Source organism: Dasypus novemcinctus, chromosome 3, assembly GCF_030445035.2.
Source record: "Dasypus novemcinctus isolate mDasNov1 chromosome 3, mDasNov1.1.hap2, whole genome shotgun sequence".
Taxonomy (NCBI): domain Eukaryota; kingdom Metazoa; phylum Chordata; class Mammalia; order Cingulata; family Dasypodidae; genus Dasypus; species Dasypus novemcinctus.
In genome coordinates this window covers 113,016,787-113,043,537 of record NC_080675.1, presented here as the reverse complement: position 1 = coordinate 113,043,537, position 26,751 = coordinate 113,016,787, and the positions used below count along the sequence as shown (strand labels likewise).

Below are 26,751 nucleotides of genomic sequence, written 5' to 3'. Positions count from 1 at the left end.
TAGGGCGTCCGTCTACCACACGGGAGGCCCGTGGTTCAAGCCCCGGGCCTCCTTGACCCGTGAGGAGCTGGCCCATGTGCAGTGCTAATGCGCGCAAGGAGTGCCGTGCCACGCAGGGGTGTCCCCCGCGTAGGGGAGCCCCACGCGCAAGGAGTGCACCCATAAAGAGAGCCGCCCAGCGCGAAGGAGGGAGCAGCCTGCCAAGGAATGGCGCCGCCCACACTTCCCATGCCGCTGACGACAACAGAAGCGGACAAAGAAACAAGACGCAGCAAAAAGACACAGGAGAAAAAAAAAACAGACAACCGGGGGAGGGGAGGGGAATTAAATAAATAAATAATAAAAATAAAAATCTTAAAAAAAAAAAATGAAAACAAACATTGGGACTAAGCTGAAGAACAAATATATTATTCCTACATTATCAGAGTAAATAACAAAAAATAGAAGTGAAAGGGGGGGAAAGATGAGAAGTAGGGTAAGTCAACTGACAGGTGAAATCAGAAAATACTATTTAAATAAAATAGCAGAAGTGAAGCTAACAAGAACAACAATAGTAAATGTTATTACCAGGATTACTTTGATGTGTTACAGCCCATTACAATTCAGAGTACTCAGTTCATATCACTTGGCTTGAGATTGGGATTTGCACAATATAAGATCACATTAAATTAAAGCAAAGGTTAAGTATTATTTCTTGATTTAGAAACTGATCGTTTTGTAAATACTTGTAAATCTCCTGTTTAACAGCTTTAATACTTAAGACTTTCAGATAAATGAAAATTATTACATAATAATGTAAATAGGTGAGGTAACCCTGAGAAAAGAAAACTGACTAATAAGAGTAAACAACCCAATAAACTCCAAAAAGCACAACTAAAATCAAAGACATAAACCCAAATTTGGAGCATGGCCTACATATAATCTTTCATTACAGTACAAATAGTGTAAAATCAATAGTTATTAAGATTGTCATAACTAGAATATATATTGCATTTTTTAAAAAAGGCTAAGCAACATAAACAAGGCCAAAATAATCTATTTCAAACAAAACAGAAAATTTAAAATTAAGCCCAAGCAATACAATAAATATATAAACTATAAGTTTGTTGCCACATAATAAGAAAGAAAAGCATTCTTCTATTTACACTCTAAATATATTATTATGTATATATGGACAGGCACACTCCCCCCTGAAAACAAACAAAAGAAACTACAAGTTAAAGGATGAGAAATAAGTGGGGAAATACTGGGTTATAAGGACAAACAGAAAAATATCACTTTCCTACCACGACAAATTTTTTCATGTATGACATGATACACAAAAATTAGATAATATCTTCAGAATTGGAAAGGTTCTCTTAGAATAAAGAAGTTCTAGAATGGTTTTTAAGTTACAGGAAGAATCATGGAGGAAGAAAAGAGAAAAATGCAAGCTGAGAGAGCTGTTGAAAGAAATGAAATCAAGAAGGACAGAAGGAGGAGAAAAAAAGGGGCAAAAGAAGAAGGGAAGGGATAGGAAGAAGTGGGGAAAGGGGGAGAATGGTAAAGAAAGGAAGGAAAGAAAAAAAAGGAAAGCTGACTTGTAAATCTTTTAGAGAATTTACCTTCCTGAAGACCAGGATGTATCACCTGCTTATGCCGCAAAGACTTCAAATCTTCTATCAATTCCTTTTCCAATTGGGAAATTCTTGTTCTGCAACCTAATGAGAAAACAATTGATACAATATGCTACTGTACCCTACAGAAAATAGAATATTGCAATCTTTTATTCCTACAGCCCAAATCACAGACAATATTTCTCCTCTTTATACTATTATATGATACCTGGATCATCTGCTGGTAATGCCTGAAGACTAGATGATTCTTCTGTTGTCCCATCAACTGCATGAATGTCTAGAGCTTCCTACATTAAAAAAAAAAAAAAAAAAAGTGTACTTCATATCACTTCTAAAAGTTTAAATGTAAAATAGGACTTAAAAAGAAAAATTAAAGACTAGGAAAAATACACCATCATATTTATACAGTGATAACACCAGCTTCACAGATCAGGGGCAGGTTTTTTGTTTTCTTTTTCTTACTTTTTTGATATTTTATAAATGCTCTACATTAACATCACTTTAATGATCAGAAGGGGAAAAGAAAGCAAAAAAATCTGAATGTAGTATCATACTCAGCTAACTGGTCTAAAACTATGTATTTATGCCAACTTGCATAATGATATCTCAGAGCCTATATAAAACTAGCATATTCAGCAACTAATAAGGAAGGAAGACAAAAACAGGTAGAGAAAATTCAACATCCACACAGCAAATTTAGAAATAAGAATGACTAGGCTTGTATAATAATTACCTGGTTAAAGAGCTGCAGTAAAATAAACTAAGAAATTATCAATGTCTGAGTGAGAATTAGTAATATTATTAGTATTTGGTTCTCCAATGTTACTCTACCAGCACTAAGGAAAACCAAAGGTAGGTGCGGAACAAGTGTTCCAAAAGACTTAGTAACTTCTTCACAAAATAGTCCATATGGTGAAAATTCCAGTTTAATACCCAAAGGAAAAATTCCAGATAAACACAGCAAAATTCATGAACTGAGATCTAAGCAAACCTAAATTTTCTATTCAAATGAAACATCTAAATAATGCCCATTACTAAATCAAACACTTTGGAGACACAAACACACATACACACACACACACACATACCCTCACAAATAGATGCATGCACAAAAATTAGACAGTTATCAAGCCAGTACACAATTTTAAAAATTATTAATTAGCCTTAAAAAGAATACTGAAAATGACAATCTTACCTTTGATTCAAATGAAACAAAGAGAACACCATCTACATCTTCCAAATCAGGTTTCACTTCTGGAAAAGTACTCCCAAGGCCCACAGGGGTGTTCTTTGTAGACGTTAAAGACTTTCCTGTGTTTTTAGGTGGTCGCCCTGCCTTAGAAAGTTTCAATTTCCGTGGCCTTCCTCTTTTCCCGGGGACATTTGGAAGGGCACTCTGACTAGCATTCATAGCCTTTGGGGCTGCTGTGATCTTAAACATAGCTATTCCCTTTCTGCCCAAGTCCTCTTTTCCTGAAAATGAATCCCCAGTTGAACTCTTTGAGCTGTCAAGCGTTCCTTCTGTGCTAATGCTATCAGATATATCAGGATATTTCCACTGAGGCTCTTTAAATAATGAGTATTTTTGTACAACTCTGAGATCTGACGAAGGTTTTCTAAGACCATTTTCTGACTCCTTCCCTACACAGAAGCCAGTCCCACTGGAGTTTTCAATGTACGTAGGCAAATAGTCTAATTCTGCCAACATAGAAGACTTATCCTTCCGAGATGTGGAAAATATATTATCAGGCAGCTCAGAAATCTTCACAGTGCTTTTGGTGACAGCACAGGGCTCCAGATAGACTACTGGCATCTTTCCAGTATCTAATTTGAACATTTTAGCTTTAGCAACACCTGATGGACTGCTCGGCAGCCATTTAGAAGATGGATGGTCAGCTTCTAGGTTATCACTTTTATTGTGCCTCTTCAGTTGTTTCTCTAGTATGGGATCATCATCACTGTTAGAGTATACATCAGTTTCCTCATCTGTCTCTTCCTGCTTCACAGTGACCCCTTCTGGGCACTCACCAAGTTCATAGTCATAATCATCTTGAGGTTCCTCTTTAATGACAAGACTGAAGTGTCCATTTGGGTCTAATGGTGAGGCTACGTGGGAACCGTCTTCAAAATTGTTGGCATCAAGACTGGAGAGACAGGGGAGGAGAGGAAAAAAAGAGATAATGCTATCCATAAATAAGACTGGAAGAGAAAAAGGTAAAAGACGTGGCTAGGAACTAAGTGACTCATCAAATTTAATGAGCCATTCCTCAAAAACCACAGTACAACCTAAACTGTTTTTCATAAGCAGTTTATCACCATCACATTTAACATTTTCTGTCAATTTCCCACAAAAAATACACAAAATAACAAGAATAAGGTCTTAACAAGTGATGCTTTTATCATTAAGTTCAAAAGTACAGGATATTTTATAACATATGTTTCTGTAACAGTATTCTTCAAATGAACTTGGTATTTAAAGTCAGATGGCACTGAACTAAAACCAAACTCCAGAACACACTACAACTGCCAATAAAAGTAAACAAATGTACCACAATTAAGAACTGTAAAAACATCAGGAAAGACCTTTCAAGCCCGCAGCTGATTTTCAGAAATCAGATAAAATCCACATAATATAACACCTAACATTTAAGTCATTTACTTTAAAACTGTCATGTTGATGAAGTTTCAGTCCATTGTTAGAGGGCATATAAGAGAAACCCACAGCTAAGACAAACAAATGAACAAACAAACAAACAAACAAAAACCCACAAGTATCATCAAACTTAATGGTGAAAGACTGTAAACTGTCCCAAGATCATGAATGAGACAAGGATACCCACTGTCACCACTGTTACTCAACATTTTACCAGAAGTTCAAGCCAGAACAACTAAATAAGAAAAATCTAATAAATCAGATAACTTAGATGAAATAGATATCTAAGGCATCCAAATTAGAAAGGAAAAAGTAAAAATTTCCCTATTTGCTGATGACATGATCCATACACAGAAAATCCTGAAATATCCACAACAAAGTTCTTAGTAGTAATAAGTGAACTCAGTAAAATTCAGCAGTTTTTCTATATACTAGCAAAGAACTAAAGAAGAAATCAAGAAAATTCTATTTATAATAGCAACAAAAAGAATCTAATATCCAGAAATAAATCTAACCAAGGATGTAGAAAACTATAAAACACTGAGGAAAGAGACCAAAAAAGACCTAAATAAATGGAGTGACATTCCATGTTCATGGACTATAAGACTAAATACTGTTAAAATGTCAATTCTATCAAAATCAATGACAAATTCAACACAACTGCAATCAAAATTCCCACATCCTTCTTTGCAGAAATGGAAAATCCAATCATCAAATTTATATGGAAGAATAACAGACCCTAAATAGCCAAAATAATCTTGAAAAAAAAGCATGAGTTGGAGAACACTTCCCAACCTTAACACTTATTACAATCCACAGTAATTAAATGAGCATGGTACTGGCACAGACATATAGACCAATGAAATCAAACTGAAAGTTCAAAAATCAATCCTAACATTTATGGCTGACTGATACTTGACAAGGGGGCAAAGACCACTCAACTGTTGTCTCAGTGGGTGGAGACGCACAAAATAACTGAAAGAAAACTTAATTCCCATCCTTGGAATTCCTGCTACATTCTCTAAAAGAGCATCAAGAATCCTTAGAGTGCATAGGCAGTGCCTAGTGAAGGAAGACAGACCAATACAGCAGACCCTTGACAATGATGCTTTTACTTGTGAACCTCATTCTTGTAAAACTGAAACTTAGCTTAGTATTATTTATTTCCTAAGAGTTACCTCTTGAAAGCCTGCTTGTTGCTCAAATGGGGCCTCTCTCTAAGCCAAACTCAACATAAACGCACTACCTTCCTCCCAGTATGGGACATAACTTCCAGGGAAGAGCCTCCCTGACACCAAGGGATTATTCCCAACCACCAACTAACGATGCACTTGTAAAGAGACCTTGACCAAAAGGGGGAATACTAAATACAAATGAGTTTTTATGCCTAAGAGATTTCAAAGTAAGTAGATCATTCCAGAGGTTAAACTTAGGGACATCTCAGGTGGATCTCACTGAATGCCATAGTAAACTGTTCCTAAAGCAGGGGTGTGCCTGAGGGCTCTAGAGACATCTAGACACTATAGGTATGGCAGACAATCTCAGGAATTCAGCACCTTATTTATCAGTGGACCTTAACTTTGAATGTATGTTCCCCAATATAGGAGTTAGACTCATTTATAATTTCCCTATATATGGCTCTTCTGCCTCTTTTATTTAAACCTATAATTAGCACTATACCCATTAAATAAATGCATCAGAAACTTAAATCTACCGGCTGTTCATATGCCGATTGAGCCCTGAATCTCAGCAGAGTTGCAGCCAACAGCCACTCTCCAGTTCACTGGACTCACCCAGGACAACTAGCAAAATGATGATGATGGACAACACCCATCCCAAAAAAGAAAGTATCTACAACTGCAAGCAAGGCAGTTCCAGCCATCTGCCCCATGGGATCTAAGCTCCCTCTCAATCAGAAAGAGTAGGCATCACTATTCTAAAATCCTCAGGATTCAGAAATGAACAAACCATAAGGTAGGAATGCAACTATAGACTAAAATAGACTTCTTATTCTTCCAACAACTGAAGAACTTTTAACATTATTATAAAGGCAGTGGCCACCAGAGGTTCTAAGGGGAAGGAGAGGAAAGAATTGGTGTAAGATGAGGCATTTTTGGGACAATGGAATTTTTCTGAATTTAACACTGCAATGAAAGATACAGGTCATTATATATTTTGTCAAAACCTATAAAAATGTGCGGTGCGAAGTATACACTATAAGGTAAACTACTGACCAAGGTTAGTAGCAATACTTCAATATGCGTTCATCAAATGTAACAAATATATCAATCACACTAACCAAAGATGATGTTAATGGGTAAAAGTGGGGGAGGGGGAAAGGTGGGGTATATGGGAATTCCCCTGTATTTTCAATGCAGTATTTGTTATCTAAAGCTTCCTTAAAAATAAAATTTAAAAATAAAACAAATTAACAAGTTAGAGGTTGAGCTTTTTCTGTAAAAAGACCAGATAGTAAAAATTTTAGGCTTTGTGGTCCATACAGTCTCTGTTGCAACCACTCAATTCTGCCACCATAGTGCAAAAGAAGTCACAGGCAAGACATAAATGAATAAGCATGATTGTATTCCACTACCTGGATGCTGGGTGATTTATAGATTTATGTAAACTTCATATTTTCACATGTCACAAAATACTCTGTTTTTTCCAACCATTTAAAAATGTAAAAGTTCCATTTACAAGCCATACAAAACTGGCAGTGGATCTTCATCTATGAAACCTCATCTATACTAAGCAAATTAAACCAAAAGTAAGTACAAGAAAAAAAGGTGACAGGAAAGATCAATGGGGGGAAAAAAGGCAGAAAAGCTGGGTTTGTGATTTGAAACTTATCAGAGAAAACTCCTAGCCAAGATGCGTTCACTTATAACTTTTATAAAATACATAAGGAAAAAAATAATACCAAGCTCACACAAACACAGAAAATACAGAAGGAATGGAACGCTACCCACCGTGTTGTGTAAGGACAGCATAACTCTGATACTAAAGTATCAGAAATAAAATTATACGCAAATATCCCTTATGAATTCAAGTGCAAAAATCTTCAACAAAAAATATTAGTCATTTATATTAAAAAGCATAATATATAATGACCAAGTAGGATTTACCCCAGGAATTCAAGGCTGATAAAATATTAAAAATAAAATACAAAATCAACATATTTACCATATTAACACAATAAAGGGGGGAATATCCAACATCTCAATGAGTATAGGAAAATCAATAAAGTTTAAAACTGATTTTTAACAACTCTCAGGACACTAGAAATAGAAGGAAATTTCTCAATGTGATAAAGAGCAGTCACACCGTGTGGAGCTGACCCATGCGCAGGGCTGATGCACACAAAGAGTGCCCTGCCACACAGGGGTGTCCCCCGCATAGGGGAGCCCCACGCACAAGGAGTGTGCCCCATAAGGAGAGCTGCCCATCATGAAAGTGCAGCCTGCCCAAGAATGGTGCCATACACAGAGAGAGCTGACACAACAAGATGACGCAACCAAAAGAAACACGGATTCCCATGCCACTGACAACAGCAAAAGCAGACAAAGAAGATTGCAGCAAATAGACACAGAGAACAGACAACCCGGGGCAGGGGGGGGGGGTGGGGAGGAAGGGGAGAGACATAAATAAATAAATAAATCTTTAAAAAAAAAAAAAAAAGCAGTCACAAAAAGCTTTTAGCTGACATCATGATATATACAAAGGTAAATACTGAATGCTCTCCTCTAATATGAGAGGCATGACTGACCACTCCCAAACTTCTTTTCAACATAGTCCTGGAAGTCCAAACAGTGCAATAAGGCAAGAAAAAGAATAGTTTTAAAACTTAGAGAGGAAGAAGTAAAATTAAGTTTGTTAACATACAATATAACTGAGTACACAGAAATTCCAAAGAAAATTTGCAAATTACTGTAACTATTAGGTGACCCTATAAAAGGTCAAAATACAAAAATCAGTTGGGGAGCAGATGTGGCTCAAGCAGTTGAGCTCCTACATAGAAGGTCCTGGGTTTGATCCCCAGTCCCTCCTAAAAAAAAAAACCAAACCAAACAACAAGCAAACAAACAAAAGAACTAACTCAGGGGAGCTGATGTGTCTCAGTGGTTGAGCAGCGGCTTCCCACACACAAGGTCCTGGGCTCAATCCCTAGCCCAGTACCGCCAAAAAAAAAAAAGGGGGGGGGTTGGGTGGAAATGGGGAGAAGATGTGACTTGAGCAGTTGAGTGCCTGCTTCCCACATGGGAGGTCCCAAGTTCGGTTCCCATTGCGTCCTGAAAAAAAGAAAAAAAAAAATCCAAAACCAAGCTAACTAAAACAAGAGGGAAAAAAACAAAATCTGGGGAGCCGATGTGGCTCAGTGGTAGCATATCGACTTCCCAAATACGAGGTCCCAGGGTTCAATCCCAGTCCCCAACACCTCAAAGGAAAAAAAAATCCATTATGTTTCTATATACTACCAAAACATTGGAAAACTGTTAAAAGTACCAGTTACAAAAGGCTTGGAAAAAAAAAAAAAAAGTACCTAGGAATGAATTTAATTCATGCTGAGATAAACAAGACCTAATTATGGAGAAATATACCATGTTAATGGGTCAAAACACTCAGTACTGCTAGGATGTCAAGTCTTCCCAAATTGATCTGTAATTAAATGCAATCCCAGAGTCCTACTTTGTAGAAATTGACAAGGTGAGTATAAAATTTAAGTGGAAATGCAAAAAATCTAGAACAACCAAAATTATCTTTGAAATAAAAAAGTGAAGGCTTTACAACTATCAGATACTAACACTTACTACTAATCACAACAGTGTGGAATTGACAATACACAGTAATTAGTCAAAAAATATACACACCCATACAAAGATACCTGATTTTCCAAGGCACCAGTGCAATTTAATGGGGAAAGTGAAGTCTTATCATAAATGATGCTTCAGCAACTGGAAAACTGTATGGAAAAATTATTAGCCTTGACCTCATATCATAAAAAATAATCCAAGATGGATCACAAACTTATATGCGAAAGCTAAAACTGCTTCCCCTTTTCAAAACTTGCACTTACTGGTGAAAATAACTAGCTCTTAAAAGTTTTTTATTTTTTTAAAACAGCTTTCCTGTTTACACTAATAGTCACCTGCTTAAAGTATACAACTCAATAACTTTTAGTAAATTTAGTTTTGAAACCATCACCATGATCCAATTTCCTATTATCAATTTTTGAAGGTTAAGCAAACACAAACTAAAGACACAGCCAATTTCCATCATCAAATCCCCCTTTCCCTTTCCTAGTAATGTTTTTATATATACTGCTATTCTATGTCAAGAAATTTAAGGCTTGCACTTATTATAATTCTCTCATTATCCAACATAACTTCTAAAATACAGAAGAAATAAATCTGCTTTCTTTTGATTTAGCCACCGATCTGAATCTTGTTTGCAGTAGCTGAGAATCTCATGGGGCTAGATCTTGCTTGCTACCGCAATAATTGCTTTCACATTCTCCTGAGGAATTAAACTTGCTAAGTTAGAAAAGCTCTCAGAAAGGGTCTTTCCTTATCTTTCAATAAAAACCTTATGCATGATGCATGAAATTCTGTATTGGCAGAAGGATTTTGGAAACCAGTCTTAAATTTAATTCTTCTACAAAGTCTCCTCCAGCCAAGTAAATTAGGTGAAACACTGTCTAAATAAGAATATAAGGAAAACCAGTGAATTTCACAATTATTTACTTTAAAGAAAAGGATCACAACATTTTTGTAGGCAGTACCATAATCAATTTAACAAATAACCTTATATATTAATATATGGCAATACCAGCCAATCAGAAAAAAATTAAGAAAAGCTTAAATGTTACAGATAATCTCATTCAGTCAACATTTATTGAGTGCCTACTATGAGCCAGGCATACAGATTGCAAAAATAAAGCAATCTCTACACTCAAGAAACTTATAAGCCAGTTTAAGAGACAAAAACAATACAATGTAATTTAATATATGCTATGATAAAGATAAATACAGTACCTAAGGGGGCACATTAGAAGAATCCATAACATAATGCCTTCCATGAAATTGGTATTTAATAAATTAACAAAAAAAAAAAAAGCAGGAAAAGGGAAATGTTGACTGCAAAAGAAAATTAAAGCGCTCTCTGAAATTAAGATATGATAATTCCAATAAAAATTTCAACAGTCAAGTTAGAAATTAAATCAAGGAAATCTCACATAAAGTAGAACAAAAAATATAGAATATAAAAATATATAATATATAAAGTTATATATTTAAGGAATGTAACATCCAACTATCCAGAGTTTCAATATGAGAGAAAAGAAAAATCAAAATGAAAAAAATTATTGGAGAAATAAAAGTTTTCCTTGGACACAAATTTCTTGAGCACAGATAGTGACAAGAACCACATCAAGGCTAATCATTGTGAAAGTTCATAATGTGAGAGAGAAACAGAAATCCTAAAAACCTTCAAGAGACAGGGAGAAAGGTTGCATTTGCTTTCAAAGGATCAAGAATAAAAATGACATCCAACTTCTTTGTACAAACAAAGGAAACTAGATGACGATGACATTTTCAGCATAGAACTCTATATCCAGCCAACAACCTATAAAGTTTAAGAACAGAATAAAGCCATTTTCCAAGTTGGAAGAAGAAAATTAGGGATGGAAAGAGGTAAAGCAGGGAACTAATACTTTTCATATGCAGTTTTATTTGATCTTTAAAAAGTTCTGTCCTACACATGTTTTCTGAGGAAGCTACTTATTGAAAAATGTACTTCACATTAAAAAAAAAAAAAAACAAGTGAAAGCAAACCAAGAAAGACAGCGTTAAGATGTGGAAACAGGAAGGCCTACATAAGAGAAGGGTAAATGTAGAGTCATCAGGATGACAGTGAAGGGATAATCCAAGATGACAGCTTGTTAGGAGCCTAGAGAACAACTGATTCACTTTGCTAAAGGCTGCCAAGGCAATATACCAGAAGTGGGTCAGCTTTTACAAGAGGGAATTATTAACTTAAAAGTTTACAATTCCAAGACTGAGAAAAATGTCCAAATCAAGGCATCAGGTAAAGCTCTCTCCCCAAACACATGGCTGCCTGTGACCCTGAACTCCTGTCACGTGGCAGGGCACAATGGCAGCATATACTGTCTCTTCCTTCTCCTCTGGATCTTAATGTTTCAGCTTCCAGCTTCCTCCAACTTTCTCTCTATTCCTGTAGCTTTCTCGCTCCCAGGTTCCATTGATTTCAGCTTCTAGCTTCTGGGACTTTTTCAGCATCCAGGGGTGTTCTCTCTTAGCTCCTATGGCCTTTTATCTCTGTGTGTGTCTCTGTATTCATCCCACTTATAAAGGAGAATTAAGGATTAATCATCTTATAAAAGGATTAAGACCCACCCCTGTCCTGCCTTGCTGAAAAGTAATCTAACCAAAGGCTCTTAAATGAAGTGATCTAATCAAAAGATCGCACTTGCTTTTTCAGGGTAAATAGTTTCAAATTTCCAAAACAACCAATTCAGTTTGGCACAGGAGGATAAAGAGCTCCCCCCAAAGGAGAAAATGTTCATTTTTATTAAATGGGAGAAAAATAGATATGCAAAATATATATCTTTTATATACACAAAACATACACCCATATATTAAACAGATATATGTAAACATATACATGAATGAATTAATGACTGGAGAGATTTCAAGTTTCACTGGAGACTCTGAGAAGAATTAGTATCAGGAATATAGAAAGGTAAAGAAAAGAAAACATAAGGCAATAATTAACTACTGGAACACAAAACGTTATGTAAGAAAATGTGTTCATAGTATACTACCTGACTCCCAGTATACAAAATTAAAACTGGGTATTTAATTGACCAAAAATTGTGATCACTATTGAAAGGATGATATGAGCAAAAAGCCTATTCTAATGTACAACATATATGTACTGTTTTTATTTTAATTTTTTTTAAATTTTAAAGCAATTAAGCAGAAGACTCAAGCAGAAATAACAAGATCAGATTTCCTATTAAAAATGAAAAATATGACAAATAAGAGCAAAATTGGACAAAAGGAAACAGCAACAATCTACATAAACTGAAAGCAACTGAGATAAAATAAAACATGAAAGAAGGAAAGAACCAACAAATAACTAGGTTTAGAAAAAGGCCTTACAAAAGGAACAGCAGGATAAGACAACTGGTAGGGACCTAAAACTCAAGCAGTTACCATTAGAAAGCTACACTAATTAAAACAATGTGGTATTGACTCCAAAGTAGAGAAACTTACCAGGGAAAAAAGAGCATCCAAGAACAGACCCTCACATGTACTGATTTATAACAGAGATGACATTAGAGTGCAATAAGAAAAGGATGATCTCTTTACTAAACGGTACTGGATCAATTAGATATATATAATGGGGAAAATTCAACTGCCTTGCACTGTACCCAAAAACCAATTCCAGATGGACTGAAGATCTAAATGTGAAAGTGAAAATATAAGGTTCTAGGAAAATTCATAGAACACTTCTGCCATCTTAAAGATGACAAAGATTTCATAAGCAGGACACAAAAAGGACTTGATAAAAAAAAAAAGATGAAATTACATACTGAACTATATTAATGTAAAAAATTTTGTTCATTAAAAATACACCTTTTAAGATATTGACAAGGCTCCACAAACAGGAAGAAAATATTTGCAATATATATATTCGAAAACTCTATAATCAATTTACAAAGAACTTACACATATCAGCAAGAAAATACCACTTAATTTTTAAAAATGGGTTAAATATTTGAATACATCACAAAATATGAAATAAATATATATATATATAAAGGTGCTCAACTCTATTAATCCTTAGGAAAATGTGAATTAAACCACTATGCGGGAAACGGACTTGGCCCAGTGGTTAGGGCGTCCGTCTACCACATGGGAGGTCCGTGGTTCAAACCCCGGGCCTCCTCGACCCGTGTGGAGCTGGCCCATGCGCAGTGCTGATGCGCGCAAGAAGTGCGGTGCCACACAGGGGTGTCCCCGGCATAGGGGAGCCCCACGCGCAAGGAGTGCACCCGTAAGGAGAGCCGCCCAGCGCGAAAGAAAGTGCAGCCTGCCCAGGAATGGCACCACTCACACTTCCCGTGCCGCTGACGAAAACAGAAGCGGACAAAGAAACAAGATGCAGCAAAAAGACACAGAGAACAGACAACTGGGGGAGGGGAGGGGAATTAAATAAATAAATAAATCTTTAAAAAAATCACAATGCTTTGCTACTACATAACCACTTAACCAGAATGGCTAAAATGAAAAAGAAAAAAATATACTGATTTCTATCAAGGAGCAACCTCAATTCACTGACAGTGGAGAGTGAATTAGTAAAACTACTTTATTCCATTTGTAATGAAGTATAAAAATAGGCTTTAAAAAATCTGTACTGTTAGAAATTAGGATACTGGTTATCCTATGAGGGAGGGAGAAGAGAAAGACCAGAAGGGTCCTTCAGGGGATCTTCTGGCATGCTGGTATATTTTTTTCGTGATATGAATGTTGGTTATACAATTGTGTTGTTCATAAAAATTCATCTAGCTATAAAATGTACACATATGATGTGTCAAATTTCTTTTTAAAAAGTCTTACAGGGAAAAGATGGTATGATATGGGGGAATTTTGGGGGACAGATGCAGGACATTATATATCCTCCCATAACCCACTGGGAGAGAATATAAACTACAATGTAAACTGTAATCCATGCTGTATATTAGTGCTCCAAAATGTATTCATCAAATGCAATCAATGTACCACACTAATGAAAGAAGTTGTTGATGTGGAAAAAGGGGGGGTGGTGTGCGGAGAGTGGAGCATATGGGAACCTCCTATAGTTTTTAATATATTTTGTGTGACCTATATATCTTTTAAAAATAAATTTAAAGATGTATTTAAAAAGTAAAAAATAAAAAGCCTTATATAATCACTTAGAGGAAATGAGAATCTTTTTACATCTTTGAGATGGCAAGAAATAAAGTTTAAAAATAAATTTGATGGCACAATATAGGACAAACTGAAAAGGGAAAAATGATAGAAAATTTAGTAATAAAGGGATGGGAATCTGAACAAGAGTGATTGTAACAAGTTATAAGAAGAGTATAAAACTCAAATACCACAGAAGCAAAAAAGATTTAGCGACAAAGAAAAAGATTGAGAGAGATAAAATTATAAAGAATGAATCAAGGTTTTGAGTCTCAAAACACATCATGACTGAGTTTAATATAACTAAACATTGTACCTGGATATGAGGTCTAATTGGCAGAGCAGGTACAGCTCAGTGGCTGAGCTCCTACTTCACATGTACAAGGTCCTGGTTTAAATCCCTGACAAAATACACTTAATGTAACCTATGGACTGTGGTTGACAGCAATACTGTAATATTCTTTCATCAATGTCAAAAGATGAACTGTGTTAATAATTAGGGGGGGGGTATGGAAAAAATATGCCAAATGTACGTTAGGAACCATAGTGATAACTGTCTGATATTATCTCATAATCTGTAACAAATGTCCTATACCACAGCAGTATGTTGATGAAGGGATGTTATATGGTAATTCTACACATGTACATGATTGTTTTGTTAAGTTCACAACTTCTGTAATAAAAATATATCAAGAAATAGTAATAATAAGGTAGGTTGGGGGAAAACCACACCACGTATAAGATATGCACTATAGTTAGTAGTATTTTTTTTTTTTTTTTTTTTTTTGCTGTGTTCATTTGCTGTGTATCCTTCTGTATCTATTTCTCTTTTTGTCTTCTCTTCTTGTTTTTCTCCTCTAGGATTCACCGGGATTCAATCCTGGGGACCTCCGATGCGGAGAGAAGTTCCCTGTCACTTGGGCCACCTCAGTTGGTCTCTGCTGTGCTTTACCTTGACTTTCCCCTTTGTCTCTCTTTTGTTGCATCATCATCTTGCTGCATGACTCACTTGCATGGGCACTTGCATGGGCACTCACTCACATGGGTCAGCTCACTGTGCAGGCATGCTTTTTTTTTTTTTAACCAGGAGGTCCCAGGGATCAAACCGTGGTCTTCCCATATAGTAGGCAGAAGCCCAATCACTTAAGCCACATCTGCTTCCCTAGTAGTAATATTTTTATAATATTCTTTCACAATTTGTAAGAAATGTTTCACAACAAATGTAAAGATGTTGGTGCTGAGGTGTATAGGATCCTGTATGAAGTTATACATGTTTGTTTTATAAGCTCACAACTTTCACAATACACTTATTGTATACATGTTTACGTATGAATGATATACAAATAAAATTTTTTTTTTAAAGATGTCTAAGGTAATGTTCTAAGGAGCCATCAAAGAATGAGGATGGGGATATCTCAAAGTGGCCTATAGAAATAAAAACTGCCAGGAAGGTGACCATATGGATAATTACAGATGCCATTACTATTTTATCTATTTTTTTGGTATGTAAATCCACTTTCTTATTTCCTTTAACTTCCAAAATGCAAGTGCATAAAAAGCAATGACAAATCTATGGTTTTGGACAAAATATAAACATAATTTGTAACACATTAAAAAAGAAAAAGGTGGGGGGACTGTGGGGTATAGGAAGAGTGCATGTGTGATACTGAAGTTAACTCGGAATCAAATCAAAGGTAATTGTTATAGTTTAGAGCAGGGGTTCTTAACAAAGGGTCCATGAGCTTGAATTTAAATTCAAAAAGACATTATTCTTCTGGGGATGTGTTGGTACAGGTGTAATTTATTTATTAAATAATACACAATATAGTGTGAAATTAGTAAAGGAGTCCATGGAATAAAAAAGGTTAAGAACCCCTGCTTAGAGTGCTACATATAATCCCCAAGGTAACCAAACTGAAAATATGTGACAAATATATAAAGAAGAAGGGATTCAAAATGATGTAATGCAAAAAAAAAAAAAAAAATCTGGAACTATGAAAGTAAGCATTAACAGAAAAACTGAAAAAAGAATAAGATATACAAATGCCAAATATCAAAATGGAACAAAGAATGGCATTATCAGGCATTATCAAACATATGTAGAACACTTCATCCCACAACAACAGAATACATATTTTACTCTAGTGCATACACATCATTCCACAAAATAGAGTTTAAGTTAGATAACAAAACAATTCTCAAGCAATTAAAAAACACTGAAATCATACAGTGTATCTTCTCTGAACACAATGGAACGAAACTAGAAGTCAGCAACAAATGAGGGACTTGAAAATTCAAAAATATGTACAAATTAAAAACTGCACTCAAACAACCAACGGATCAAAGAATTGCAAAGGAAATAAGGGGATATCCGGAGGCAAATGAAAACAAAAGCACAATAAAACAAAACTTATGAGATGGAGCTAAGGCAGAGCTGAGAGTGAAATATACTGCTCTAAATGCCTACCTTAAAAAAGTAGAATCTCAAATCAGAGTCCTAACTTTATAATTGAGGGACCTAGTAAAGAAAGAACAAACTAAAAGAAAAGTGAGAAGGAAGGAAATAGTAAAGAAAAGAGCAGAGATAAATGAAACAATTTTTTTTTAAAAAGTATCATCAAAACCAAAATTTGGTTCCTTGGAAAGACCAATTAAAAAAAACAAATTTCTAGCAAGAATGGCAAAGAAAAAAAAAAAAAAGAATGCTAATAACTAAAATCACAAATGCAAGAGAGGACATTACTACTGATCACACAAAAAAGGCTTATAAGAGGCTACTACAAGAAAGCGGATGTGGCTCAAGTGATAGGATCTCTGCCTACCATATGGGAGGACCTGGGTTCGATCTCTGCGGCCTCCTGGTGAAAAAGAATAAAAGAAAGCGTGTTTGGGGCAAGTTGAGTGCCTGCGCAACAAGCCGAGCACCCACAGTGCCCATACGGGGAGCTGAGTGCCCATATGAGTGCTCGCACGGCAAGCCAAGTGCCCACATGGTGAGCCAGTGCCCACACAAGTAAGTCATGCAGCAAGATAATGACACAACAAATGAGAGACGAAGGAGAGAGTCAAGGTGAAGCACAGCAGAGACCAGGAACTGAGGTGGCACAATTGACAGGGAACCTCTCTCCACATCAGAGGTTCCCAGGATCAAATCCCAGTGAATACTAAAAGAGAATACAAGAAGAGAAGACAAAAAAATACAGAAGACCATACAATGAATGGACACAGACAGCAAAAACAGCAGGGTGGGGGAGAGGGAGAAAAAGAAGAAAAAAAAAGAGAATACTACAAATAACTGTACACCAACAATTTAGGTAACCTAGATGAAATGGACCAATACCTAGAAACATACAAACTACAAACTACCTACACTGGCTGAAGAAGAAATAGATCTTAATGGAACTAGCAAAGATGTTGAATCATTCATCAAAAACCTCCCAACAAAGAAAAGCCCCAGACAAGACAGCTTCAATGGTGAATTTGATCAAACAATCCAAGAAGAATTAACACCAATCCTGCTCAAATTTCCCAAAGAATTGAAAAGGAGGGAAAAAACACTCAACTCATTCTATGATGCCAATAATCTAATACCAAAAGCTAGATAAAGTTAGCACACAAAAAGAAAATTAAAAACCACTGTCTCTTACGTATAGAGATACAGAGCCTAAAAAATAATAATGGCAAAGTGAATCCAACAGCACATTAAAAGAATTATACAAGGAGCTGATGTGTCTAAAATGGCTGAGGTTCCCAGTGCCTCCCGAAAAATAAAAACAAGTATTAACAAACCAAAAAACCAACTCAGGGAAGCCACAGTGACTCAGTTGTTGCACACCAGCAGGATGTCCCACCAGCTCCTGGTCCCTCAAAAAAAATAACAAATAAATACAAAGAATTATACACCATGATCGAGTGGGATTTATCCTTGATATGCAATAGCGGTTCAATATAAGAAAATCAATGTATTACACATTAAGAGACTAAAGGGGGAAAGAACACGATTATCTTATTTGACACTTAAAAAAACATTAAACAAAATCCAGCAACCCTTTTTGATAAAAACACTTAGAAAATGAAATAAAAGGCATCCAAATTGGATTTGCAGATATGATCCTATATAGAAGATTCTGAAAAATCCACAAAAAAGCTAGGAGGGCTAATAAATAAATTCAACAACATGGGGTATAAGAGCAACACCCAAATATCAAATGTTTCTATACAATAGTAATGAACACTCTCAAGACGAAATCAGGAGAAAATTCCAATTATAACAGCAAATAAAATAACAAAGTATCTACACATAACTTCAACCAAATATATGAAAGACTTATGCATAGAAAACTACAAAATACTGCTAAAAGATATCAAAAAAGACCTAAATAAGTGAAAGGACATTTCACGTCCATGGACGGGAATACTAAATATTGTTAAGATGCCAACTCTCCCCAAAGCAATTTACAAAATCAACACAATCCTAATCAACATTCCAACATCCTACTTTTAAACAAATGGAAAAGCCAATCATCAAATTTATATGGAAGGAGAGCCAAGACAGCGGAGCAGAGAGCAGCAGAGTGCACTTATACTCCAGAAATGGCAAGACGACAGGCATACTTGCTGATCCTTGCAGGTTGCAAGGGATGTGGCGTAGATGGTCCCACTAGTAGCAGAGGAATGCAGGAGAGCAGTATGGGCAACGCAGGTGAGTGGCCCCGCATATTGCAGGGAAAGGGCACAGGAGAAGCATGGCGGCGAACACAGGAGCCCACATGATGGCCCACGCAGCAGCCCCGCCAATCAAAGAGGAATAGACAGGGAGTGGAATGGGTAGCCTTGCAGGGCACTGGGAAAGTAGCAGGAAGAGCAACACAGGCAGCCTATAACCAGCATAGGAGGAAACAACTGTGAGGACGGTCTCATGAGATGAAGGCTGATATAGGGGAATGCCAGACGACAGTGCTTGGACACATTATCAAGGAAGGAGCTAAATAGGAAGATTAAGAGAGACTGCTGCAGAGAACTGGCTCTTTGGAACTGGTATGCATCCTCTTCATGGGTTCCTCACCAGATTTTCAGCAGTTAAAGACGGGCAAGTCTAAAAAATTGGAATAAGCTGAAACATGTGTCAAGAAAGAGCTTTTATCACAAAACCAAACAATAATAAAACCCTAGACAAGAGAGAGAAACTGACCATCAGAGTATGCTCATGATAAGCAGGTACCTAAAACAAGCAAAAACCTAAAAGCTACACTAAGAAACTAGACTATAAGGCCCATTCAAGAAGAATTAGTAAGTTAAAGGAGAGGCAGAATTTGGAACTAATCTAAATTGTCTATACAAATCCCCTAAATTCAAGGAGATGAAGAAAAAGACAAAGGTTATTAAGAAGATACTGGGTGAGCACAAAGAAATGGAAAACATATATAAATAATGGCTCTTATGGCAATAAAAGGCATAAAAAGAAATAAAAAATACACTAGAGAGTCATTTTTTAAATGAGTGGCTTTCACAAATACATCATAATAAACTATACTGCTACATTTGAAAAAAATAGGAGATGATGTGGAAGAGGGAGAGGGGTACATGGGAATCCCTCATGCATTTGATGTTAACTTTTCTGTAATCTAAAACCTCTTTTAGAATAAAGTGTAATATGTTTTTTAAAATACACCAGAATCACAATAGGACTGAAAAGGCAGAGGAAAGAATGAGTGAATTAGAAGACAGGATGTTCAAAATTGAAGAGAAAAATGGAAACAATTAAGCAAGTTCCCAAAGAATTGAATAATACTATAAAGCACACAAACAGATGCATTATGGATGTTCCAGAGGGAGAAAAGAAGGGTAAAAAGGCAAAAGGAGTATTTGAGGATATAATGGCCAAAAACTTCCCAACACTTATGAAGGACATAGATATACATACATCCAGGAAGGAGAGTGTACTCCAAAGAGAATAACTTAGAAATATTCCAAGACATATACTAATCAGATTGTCAAGTGCAAAAGATTGAATCCTTCAAAGACAAATGGTCTTCTACATGCAATTTTACCCATATTCATATTTCACATGCAATTTAACTATGCTAAACAGCTCCATATTGAATTGTTTAGCTTTCCTTTTAGTAATACACATGACTTTAGACTTACTCTTTAAACCATGTTCATACTCACATAATAGTACTGCTTATTACAAACATTATGTTGGGCTTTCACATTTTTCTATTCATTTCCAAAGAGTCACACACATCCCTTTTACAAATTCTGCACAAGTTAACCCTCAGTTTTCCATTCTCTAAACTCATTCTATTTTCTGGTGACCCATATTCAAGTTATTAACTCCATGAGCTTACACAATACATTTAGCTCATAGTAGTACAATCACACAGCTGCCCTTTTGTATCTGGCTTGCTTCACTCAGCATAATGTCCTTCGTTTTTCTTTCAAGTGTAACATATGTATGTTAATACTACAAAACGTTAATATCAGACAAAAAAAAAAATCATACTAAGCAAAAGAAACTAGACACAAAGAACTACATATTGGGAAGCAGCTGTGGCTCAACTGATAAGAGAGTCTGCCTACCATATAGGAGGTCCAGGGTTCGAACCCAAGGCCTCCTTGCCTGTGTGGTGAGCTGGCCCACACACAAGGAGTGTGCCCCATAAGGAGAGTCACCCCACACAAAAAAAAGTACAGTGTGCCCAGGAGTGGTGAAACACACACGGAGAGCTGATACAGCAAGATGATGCAACAAAAAGAGACACAGATTTCTGGTGCCACCGAGAATGCAGGTAGACACAGAAGAATGCACAGCGAATGAACGCAAGAGAGCAGACAACAGTGGGGGGGGAGGGGTAGGGGGAAGGGGAAATAAATAAAAATAAATAAATCTTTTTTAAAAAAACTACATGTTGTATGATCCCATTTATTAAAAATGTAAATATAAATCAGTTTATAAAGATGAAATTAGAGGGAAACGGACTTTGGCCCAGTGGTTAGGGCGTCCGTCTACCATATGGGAGGTCCGCGGTTCAAACCCCGGGCCTCCTTGACCCGTGTGGAGCTGGCCATGCGTAGTGCTGATGCGCGCAAGGAGTGCCATGCCACGCAAGGGTGTCCCCCGCGTGGGGGAGCCCCACGCGCAAGGAGTGCGCCCGTGAGGAAAGCCGCCCAGCGTGAAAAGAAAGAGCAGCCTGCCCAGGAATGGCGCCGCCCACACTTCCCGTGCCGCTGACGACAACAGAAGCGGACAAAGCAACAAGACGCAGCAAATAGACACCAAGAACAGACAACCAGGGGAGGGGGGGAATTAAATAAATAAATAAATCTTTAAAAAAAAAAAAAAAAAGATGAAATTAGATTAGCGGTCCTGAAGGGCTGGGGAAGAAATGCTTAGGAGTGGAAAGTTTTTCTTTTTAGAGTAATGAAATTGTTTTAAATTTTTTTCTGGTGATGAATGCACAACATTATGATTATACTAAAAGTCACTGATGATACACTTTGGATAGAGCATACAGTGACTATTATCTAGATAAAACTGCTTAATTAATAAATAAATAAATATACAAGAATAGCCAGAAATAGCAGCTAAGTACAGCATGGGAAGCAGAGATTAAGAGGTGAAGAATTTTGTTTCTCTGGTTTTTATTTATTATTATTGAAATAATGAAAGAACATTAATAATGATTGAAGTGACCAAAAAAAACCGTCACAGAGCTCGTTTTGTGTCAGTTGTGTTTAACACCAGCTCTCTGAAAGCAAATAAATAATGAAAGCCTTAAAAAAAAAAAATTCTGAAAGGAGCAAAGAGAAAGGCCATTTATCACATACAAGGGAAACTCAATAAGATTAAATGCTGTTATACTGGTGAATTCTATAAAAAAATTTTCTTAAGCTATAAAAAAATTTTCTTAAGATTCTTGTAGTTTTAATTTATTATTTGTTATTTAAAAGACATAATCACCTCGCTTTCCTCCTAAATTAGAGTATATATCTTCTAGTTCCTTATGTCTTTCTGTTGTAATTTAATGCTCCAATTTATCATCCCTAATAGTGTCTTTATGTAAGATCTGTTGTTTTGGGTGCCAGAGAATGGTATCTATTTGAAATAAAATCTGTTTTTATGTGGCTTATGTAGCATTCTATAAAATTTTTTAAATATTCACAATATTTCTTTGATGGAAATGATGGGAAAAAAAGATTAAGTGCTGATTTCTCATCAAAAACTATGGAGGTCAGAAGGTAGTGGTATGACATATACAAGGTACTAAAAGAAAATGATTGCCAACCAAATTCTGTACCCAGCAAAACTGTTCGAGAATGAGTGAAAGATTAAAACAGTCACAGATAAACAGAAACAGAGAATTTGTAAACAAGAGGCCCACCTTACAAAACATACACAAGGGAGTACTGCAGGATAAAAGAAAAGACAGGTGAAAGAAGCATGGAGGAGAGAGTAGAAACAAAGATTAGTAAAGATTAAAGAGTAAAAAAAAGACAAAAACAAGGTATGAAACATTCAAGACTAAGGATAAAACAATTATATTAATACCTTTAGAATAATAAAGCTGAATGTTAATGGAGTAAACTCCCCAAATATGAGACAAAGATTGGCAAAATGAATTTTTAAAATATGACACTTATATGCTGTCTACAAAAGACTCACCTGAGAGCCAAGGACACAAGTAGGCTGAAAGTGAAAGGCTGGAAAAGGATATACCATGCAAATGGAACCAAAAAAGCAGGAATCCAATTGAAAATAAATTAAAAATCCAGTAAGATTAAAACACCAAAAGCTGATTCTTTGAGAAGAATCACACTGACAAACCTTTAGTTAGACTACCAAAGGAAGAGAGAAGATGCAAATAAATAAAATCAGAGAAATCACCAGACCCCACAAAAATAAAATCACAAGAAGATACTATGAAATACTATATGCCAACATATTAGACAACTTAGATAAAATAAATCCCTAGAAACACATGAACAACTAACACCAACCCTAGAACCTACAGTGACCCTAGAATAAAAAAGACTTCAACAGACCAATCACAAGAGACTGAATCAATCTCCCAACAAAGAGCCAAGGACCTGATAAAAGCACAAGTGAATTCTGCCAAGCATTTGATTAAGAATTAATACCAATCCTGCTTAAGCTCTTACAAAAAATTGAGGAAGAGGAAACATTACTTAACTCATTCTTTGAAGTCCAACATCACGATAACACCAAAGCCAGATAAAGATGCTACAGGAAAATTACAGACCAATCACTCAATTTAATACAAAAAAAAAAAACAACTCAATAAAAAACAGGCAAACAGAATCCAACACCACCATAAATGAATTATACACCACAATCAAGTGGGGATTATCCCAGGCATGCAAGGGTGGTTCTACAAAAGAAAATCAATTAATGTAATAAATCACATTAAAAAACCAAAATAGTAAAATCACTTGGTCATCTCCACTGATGCAAAAAAAAATCATTTGACAAAACCCTGCATCCTTTTTTAAAAAACACTTCAAAAGATGGAATAGAAGGAAACTTCCTCAATTTGATAAAGGGCATGTATGACAAACCCATAGCTAACATCATATTCAATGGTAAAAAACTGAAAGCTTTCCCTCTGAGATTCAGAACAAGACAAGGATACCCACTGTCACCACACTTATTCAACATCGTGTCAAAAGTTCTTGGGGAAGAAAAAGAAAAGGTATCCAAACTGAAAAGGTAGAAGTAAAACTCTCAATATTTGACTTAACAGAAGAAGGAGAATTAGAGAGGCAGAGGGCTCACTTCTTTCCTAGAAAAAAAGCTAGAGAACAGGCAGGAACTCCCTGGAAAACTGTTCTAGGTCTGAGCACACTAGCGGAAGGCAAGAAACCACCTAGAGGAGAGAGGGTGAAGGAAAGGAGTCTCAGCTAACTAGAAAAATCCTATGAGTAAAGCTGAAGCACCAGCTGCTGACATCCAACCACCCAACCTTCAGAGCAAAAAGCACTAGGACCTCAGGCCCCAGGCAGGTGGTTTCAAACTAACAAGTCTGCAAGGTTCCTATTCCCTAAAAAAGGGAAGAAGGAGGGACACAGTCTACAACAAAGTCAGATTTTGGCAGCAAACTTGGTCTGCTACATTGAAGGAGTCCCATATTTCCAAGCTGGGTGAGGTCATGACATCCTTTGCCCTGAGCGCCTGCAAGGAACAAAAGATAATTTGCCCTCTCAAACACCCTCCCCTACTGCCGTGAGCTAGTTACTGAGGATGCAGAGGGAGGTAGGGTGCAGCCAGCCAAGGGATTAGAGAAACTTCTAAGAAAATCCGAGAGGCCTGGAACACTCTGAGGACACTGCTTCTACACCACCCGCCCAGGCACAGTTACAGTGAATGCAATTCTGCCCAGCTTCTACACCTCAGCTGAGAAGTTTGCTGAAGAGCGCCATCTGCTGGCAGACAAGGAAAGTGCATGCAAAGAAGGGAAAATAAAAGAAGCAATCTGATGCCTTCACTGCCCCATTCTCCAATGCCCTAGGAAACTGACCTGCAGTGCTTTACTAGGTCCGTAGTCCTGGTTTGAGCAGTTAAACAGGGGCAATCCTAAATATCTAGAAAAAGCTGAACCAAGAATCAAAGAACAGTGGAAGCACAGGGCTACTAAACAGTAAGTCCCAAGGCAAGAGAATACAACCAGAATCACAGTCAGATACCTAGAAATCAGCAAAAAAATTACATGTCATACTGAGAAAAAGGAAGCTATGACTCAGGCAAAGGAACAAAAGACACAGGAGTAGAAACAACTAACCAATGATGTTCATACAAATCTCCTAAATCAAATCATGGAGTTGAAGAGCAACATAGCTGAAGAAACAAAAGACACTAGGGAAGCACAAAGAACAATTTGAAACCTTGCATAGAAAAATAACTTTTGGGAATAAAAGACACAATAAGTGCAACTGAAAACAGAGGCACACAACATATCTAAAATCATGGAAGAAAGCATCAGCCATGCAGAGGACAGAAGAGCTGCAACTGAAAAAAGCACAGAGGAATGAATGGAAAAAATTAAGCAGGGGCTCAGAGAGGTGAACGATAGCATGAAGCATACCAACATACATGTCATAGGAATTCCAAAAGGAGAAGGGAAGGGAAAAGGGGCAGAAATACTATTTGAGGAAATAATGGCTGAAAGGTTATCAACTCTCATGAAAAACATGAATATATGTGTCCAGGAAGCACCAAGTACTCCAAATGGAATAAATCCAAACAGACCAACCTCAAGACACATAATATTCAGAAAGTCAAGTACAAAAGATAAGGAGAAAATTCTGAAAGCAGCAAGGGAGAAGTGAAACATCACATACAAATGATGGCCAGTAAGACTTACTGTTGATTTCTCTTTAGAAACTAGGGTGGCAAGAAGGCAGTGGTATGATATAATTGTGGTACTGAAAGAGAAAAAGTGCCAACCAAGAATTCTTTATCCGTCAAAACTGGCCTTCAAATATGATGGTGAGTTTAAAATATTCAGAGAAAAACCAAAATTAAGAGAGTTTGTAAACAAGAACCCAGTTCTGCAGGAAACACTAAAGGGAGTTCTGCAGCCAAAAATGACAAGACAAAAGATAGTGTCTTGAAGGAGAGTGTACAAGTGAAGATTATCAGAAAGGGTAACCAAAAGGGTAAAAAAGACAAGACAAAAGTAATATATGAGATATGAAAGCCAAAGGATAAAATGATTGAAGTAGAGGAATAACACTGAATATTAATGGATTAAATTCCCCAAAAGACACAGGGTGACAGAATAGATAAGAAAACATGGCCCATGGCCCATACATATGCTGTCTGCAGGAGACTCAACTTCTGCCCAAAGATGCAAATAAACTTAAAGTGAAAGGTTGGAAAAGATATTTCAAGCAAATAGCATAGTATAGATTCTTCTCAAGTGCTCATGGATCTTTCTCCAAGACAGACCACATGGTGGGCCACAAAACAGCCCTCAAATTAAGACCGAAATTATAAAAAGCACCTTATCTAATAATAATGGAATGATGCTGGAAATCAATAATAGGCAGGAAAGGGGAAAACTCCAAAACAAATGGAGACTAAAACAACACACTCAAATTACAAGAGAAATTAGTTATCTCAAAATGAATGAAAATGAGAACACAACTTATGTGATAACAGGGAAAGTAGTGGTGAGAGGGAAATTTACAGCCCTAAATGCCTATACCAAACAAACAAACAAAGTTAAAATCAAAGACTTAACTGAAGCCCTGGAGAAACCAGAAAAGTAACAGCCAACCAAACCAAAAGCAAAGAGAAAGAAAGATTAGAGCAGAAATAAATGAACTAGAGAAGAAAAAACAAAATAGAGAAAACCAACAATAGCAAAAGCTGATTCTTTGAGATGATCAATAAAAGCTACAAATTCTTACCTATACTAACAAAAAAAAATTTTTTTAATTTAAAAAAGGAAGAATCAAGTAAATAAAATCAGGAATGAAAGAGGGGACA

The 26,751-nt window shown here is 36.4% G+C and overlaps 1 protein-coding gene across 22 annotated transcripts in view; it reads right to left on the bottom strand.

Annotated features, from left to right (window-relative positions):
• MGA (MAX dimerization protein MGA) overlaps positions 1–26,751 on the bottom strand; it is a 208,246-nt gene that overhangs the window by 61,271 nt on the left and 120,224 nt on the right. For all 22 annotated transcript variants that reach the window (XM_058293978.2, XM_058293961.2, XM_071214120.1 and 19 more), the window contains 3 exons: positions 2,812–3,760; positions 1,825–1,903; positions 1,605–1,700 (listed from right to left, as the gene is read on the bottom strand). In XM_058293978.2, the coding sequence (XP_058149961.1) occupies positions 1,605–1,700; positions 1,825–1,903; positions 2,812–3,760 (1,124 nt within the window). The remainder of the gene's footprint in view (positions 1–1,604; positions 1,701–1,824; positions 1,904–2,811; positions 3,761–26,751) is intronic.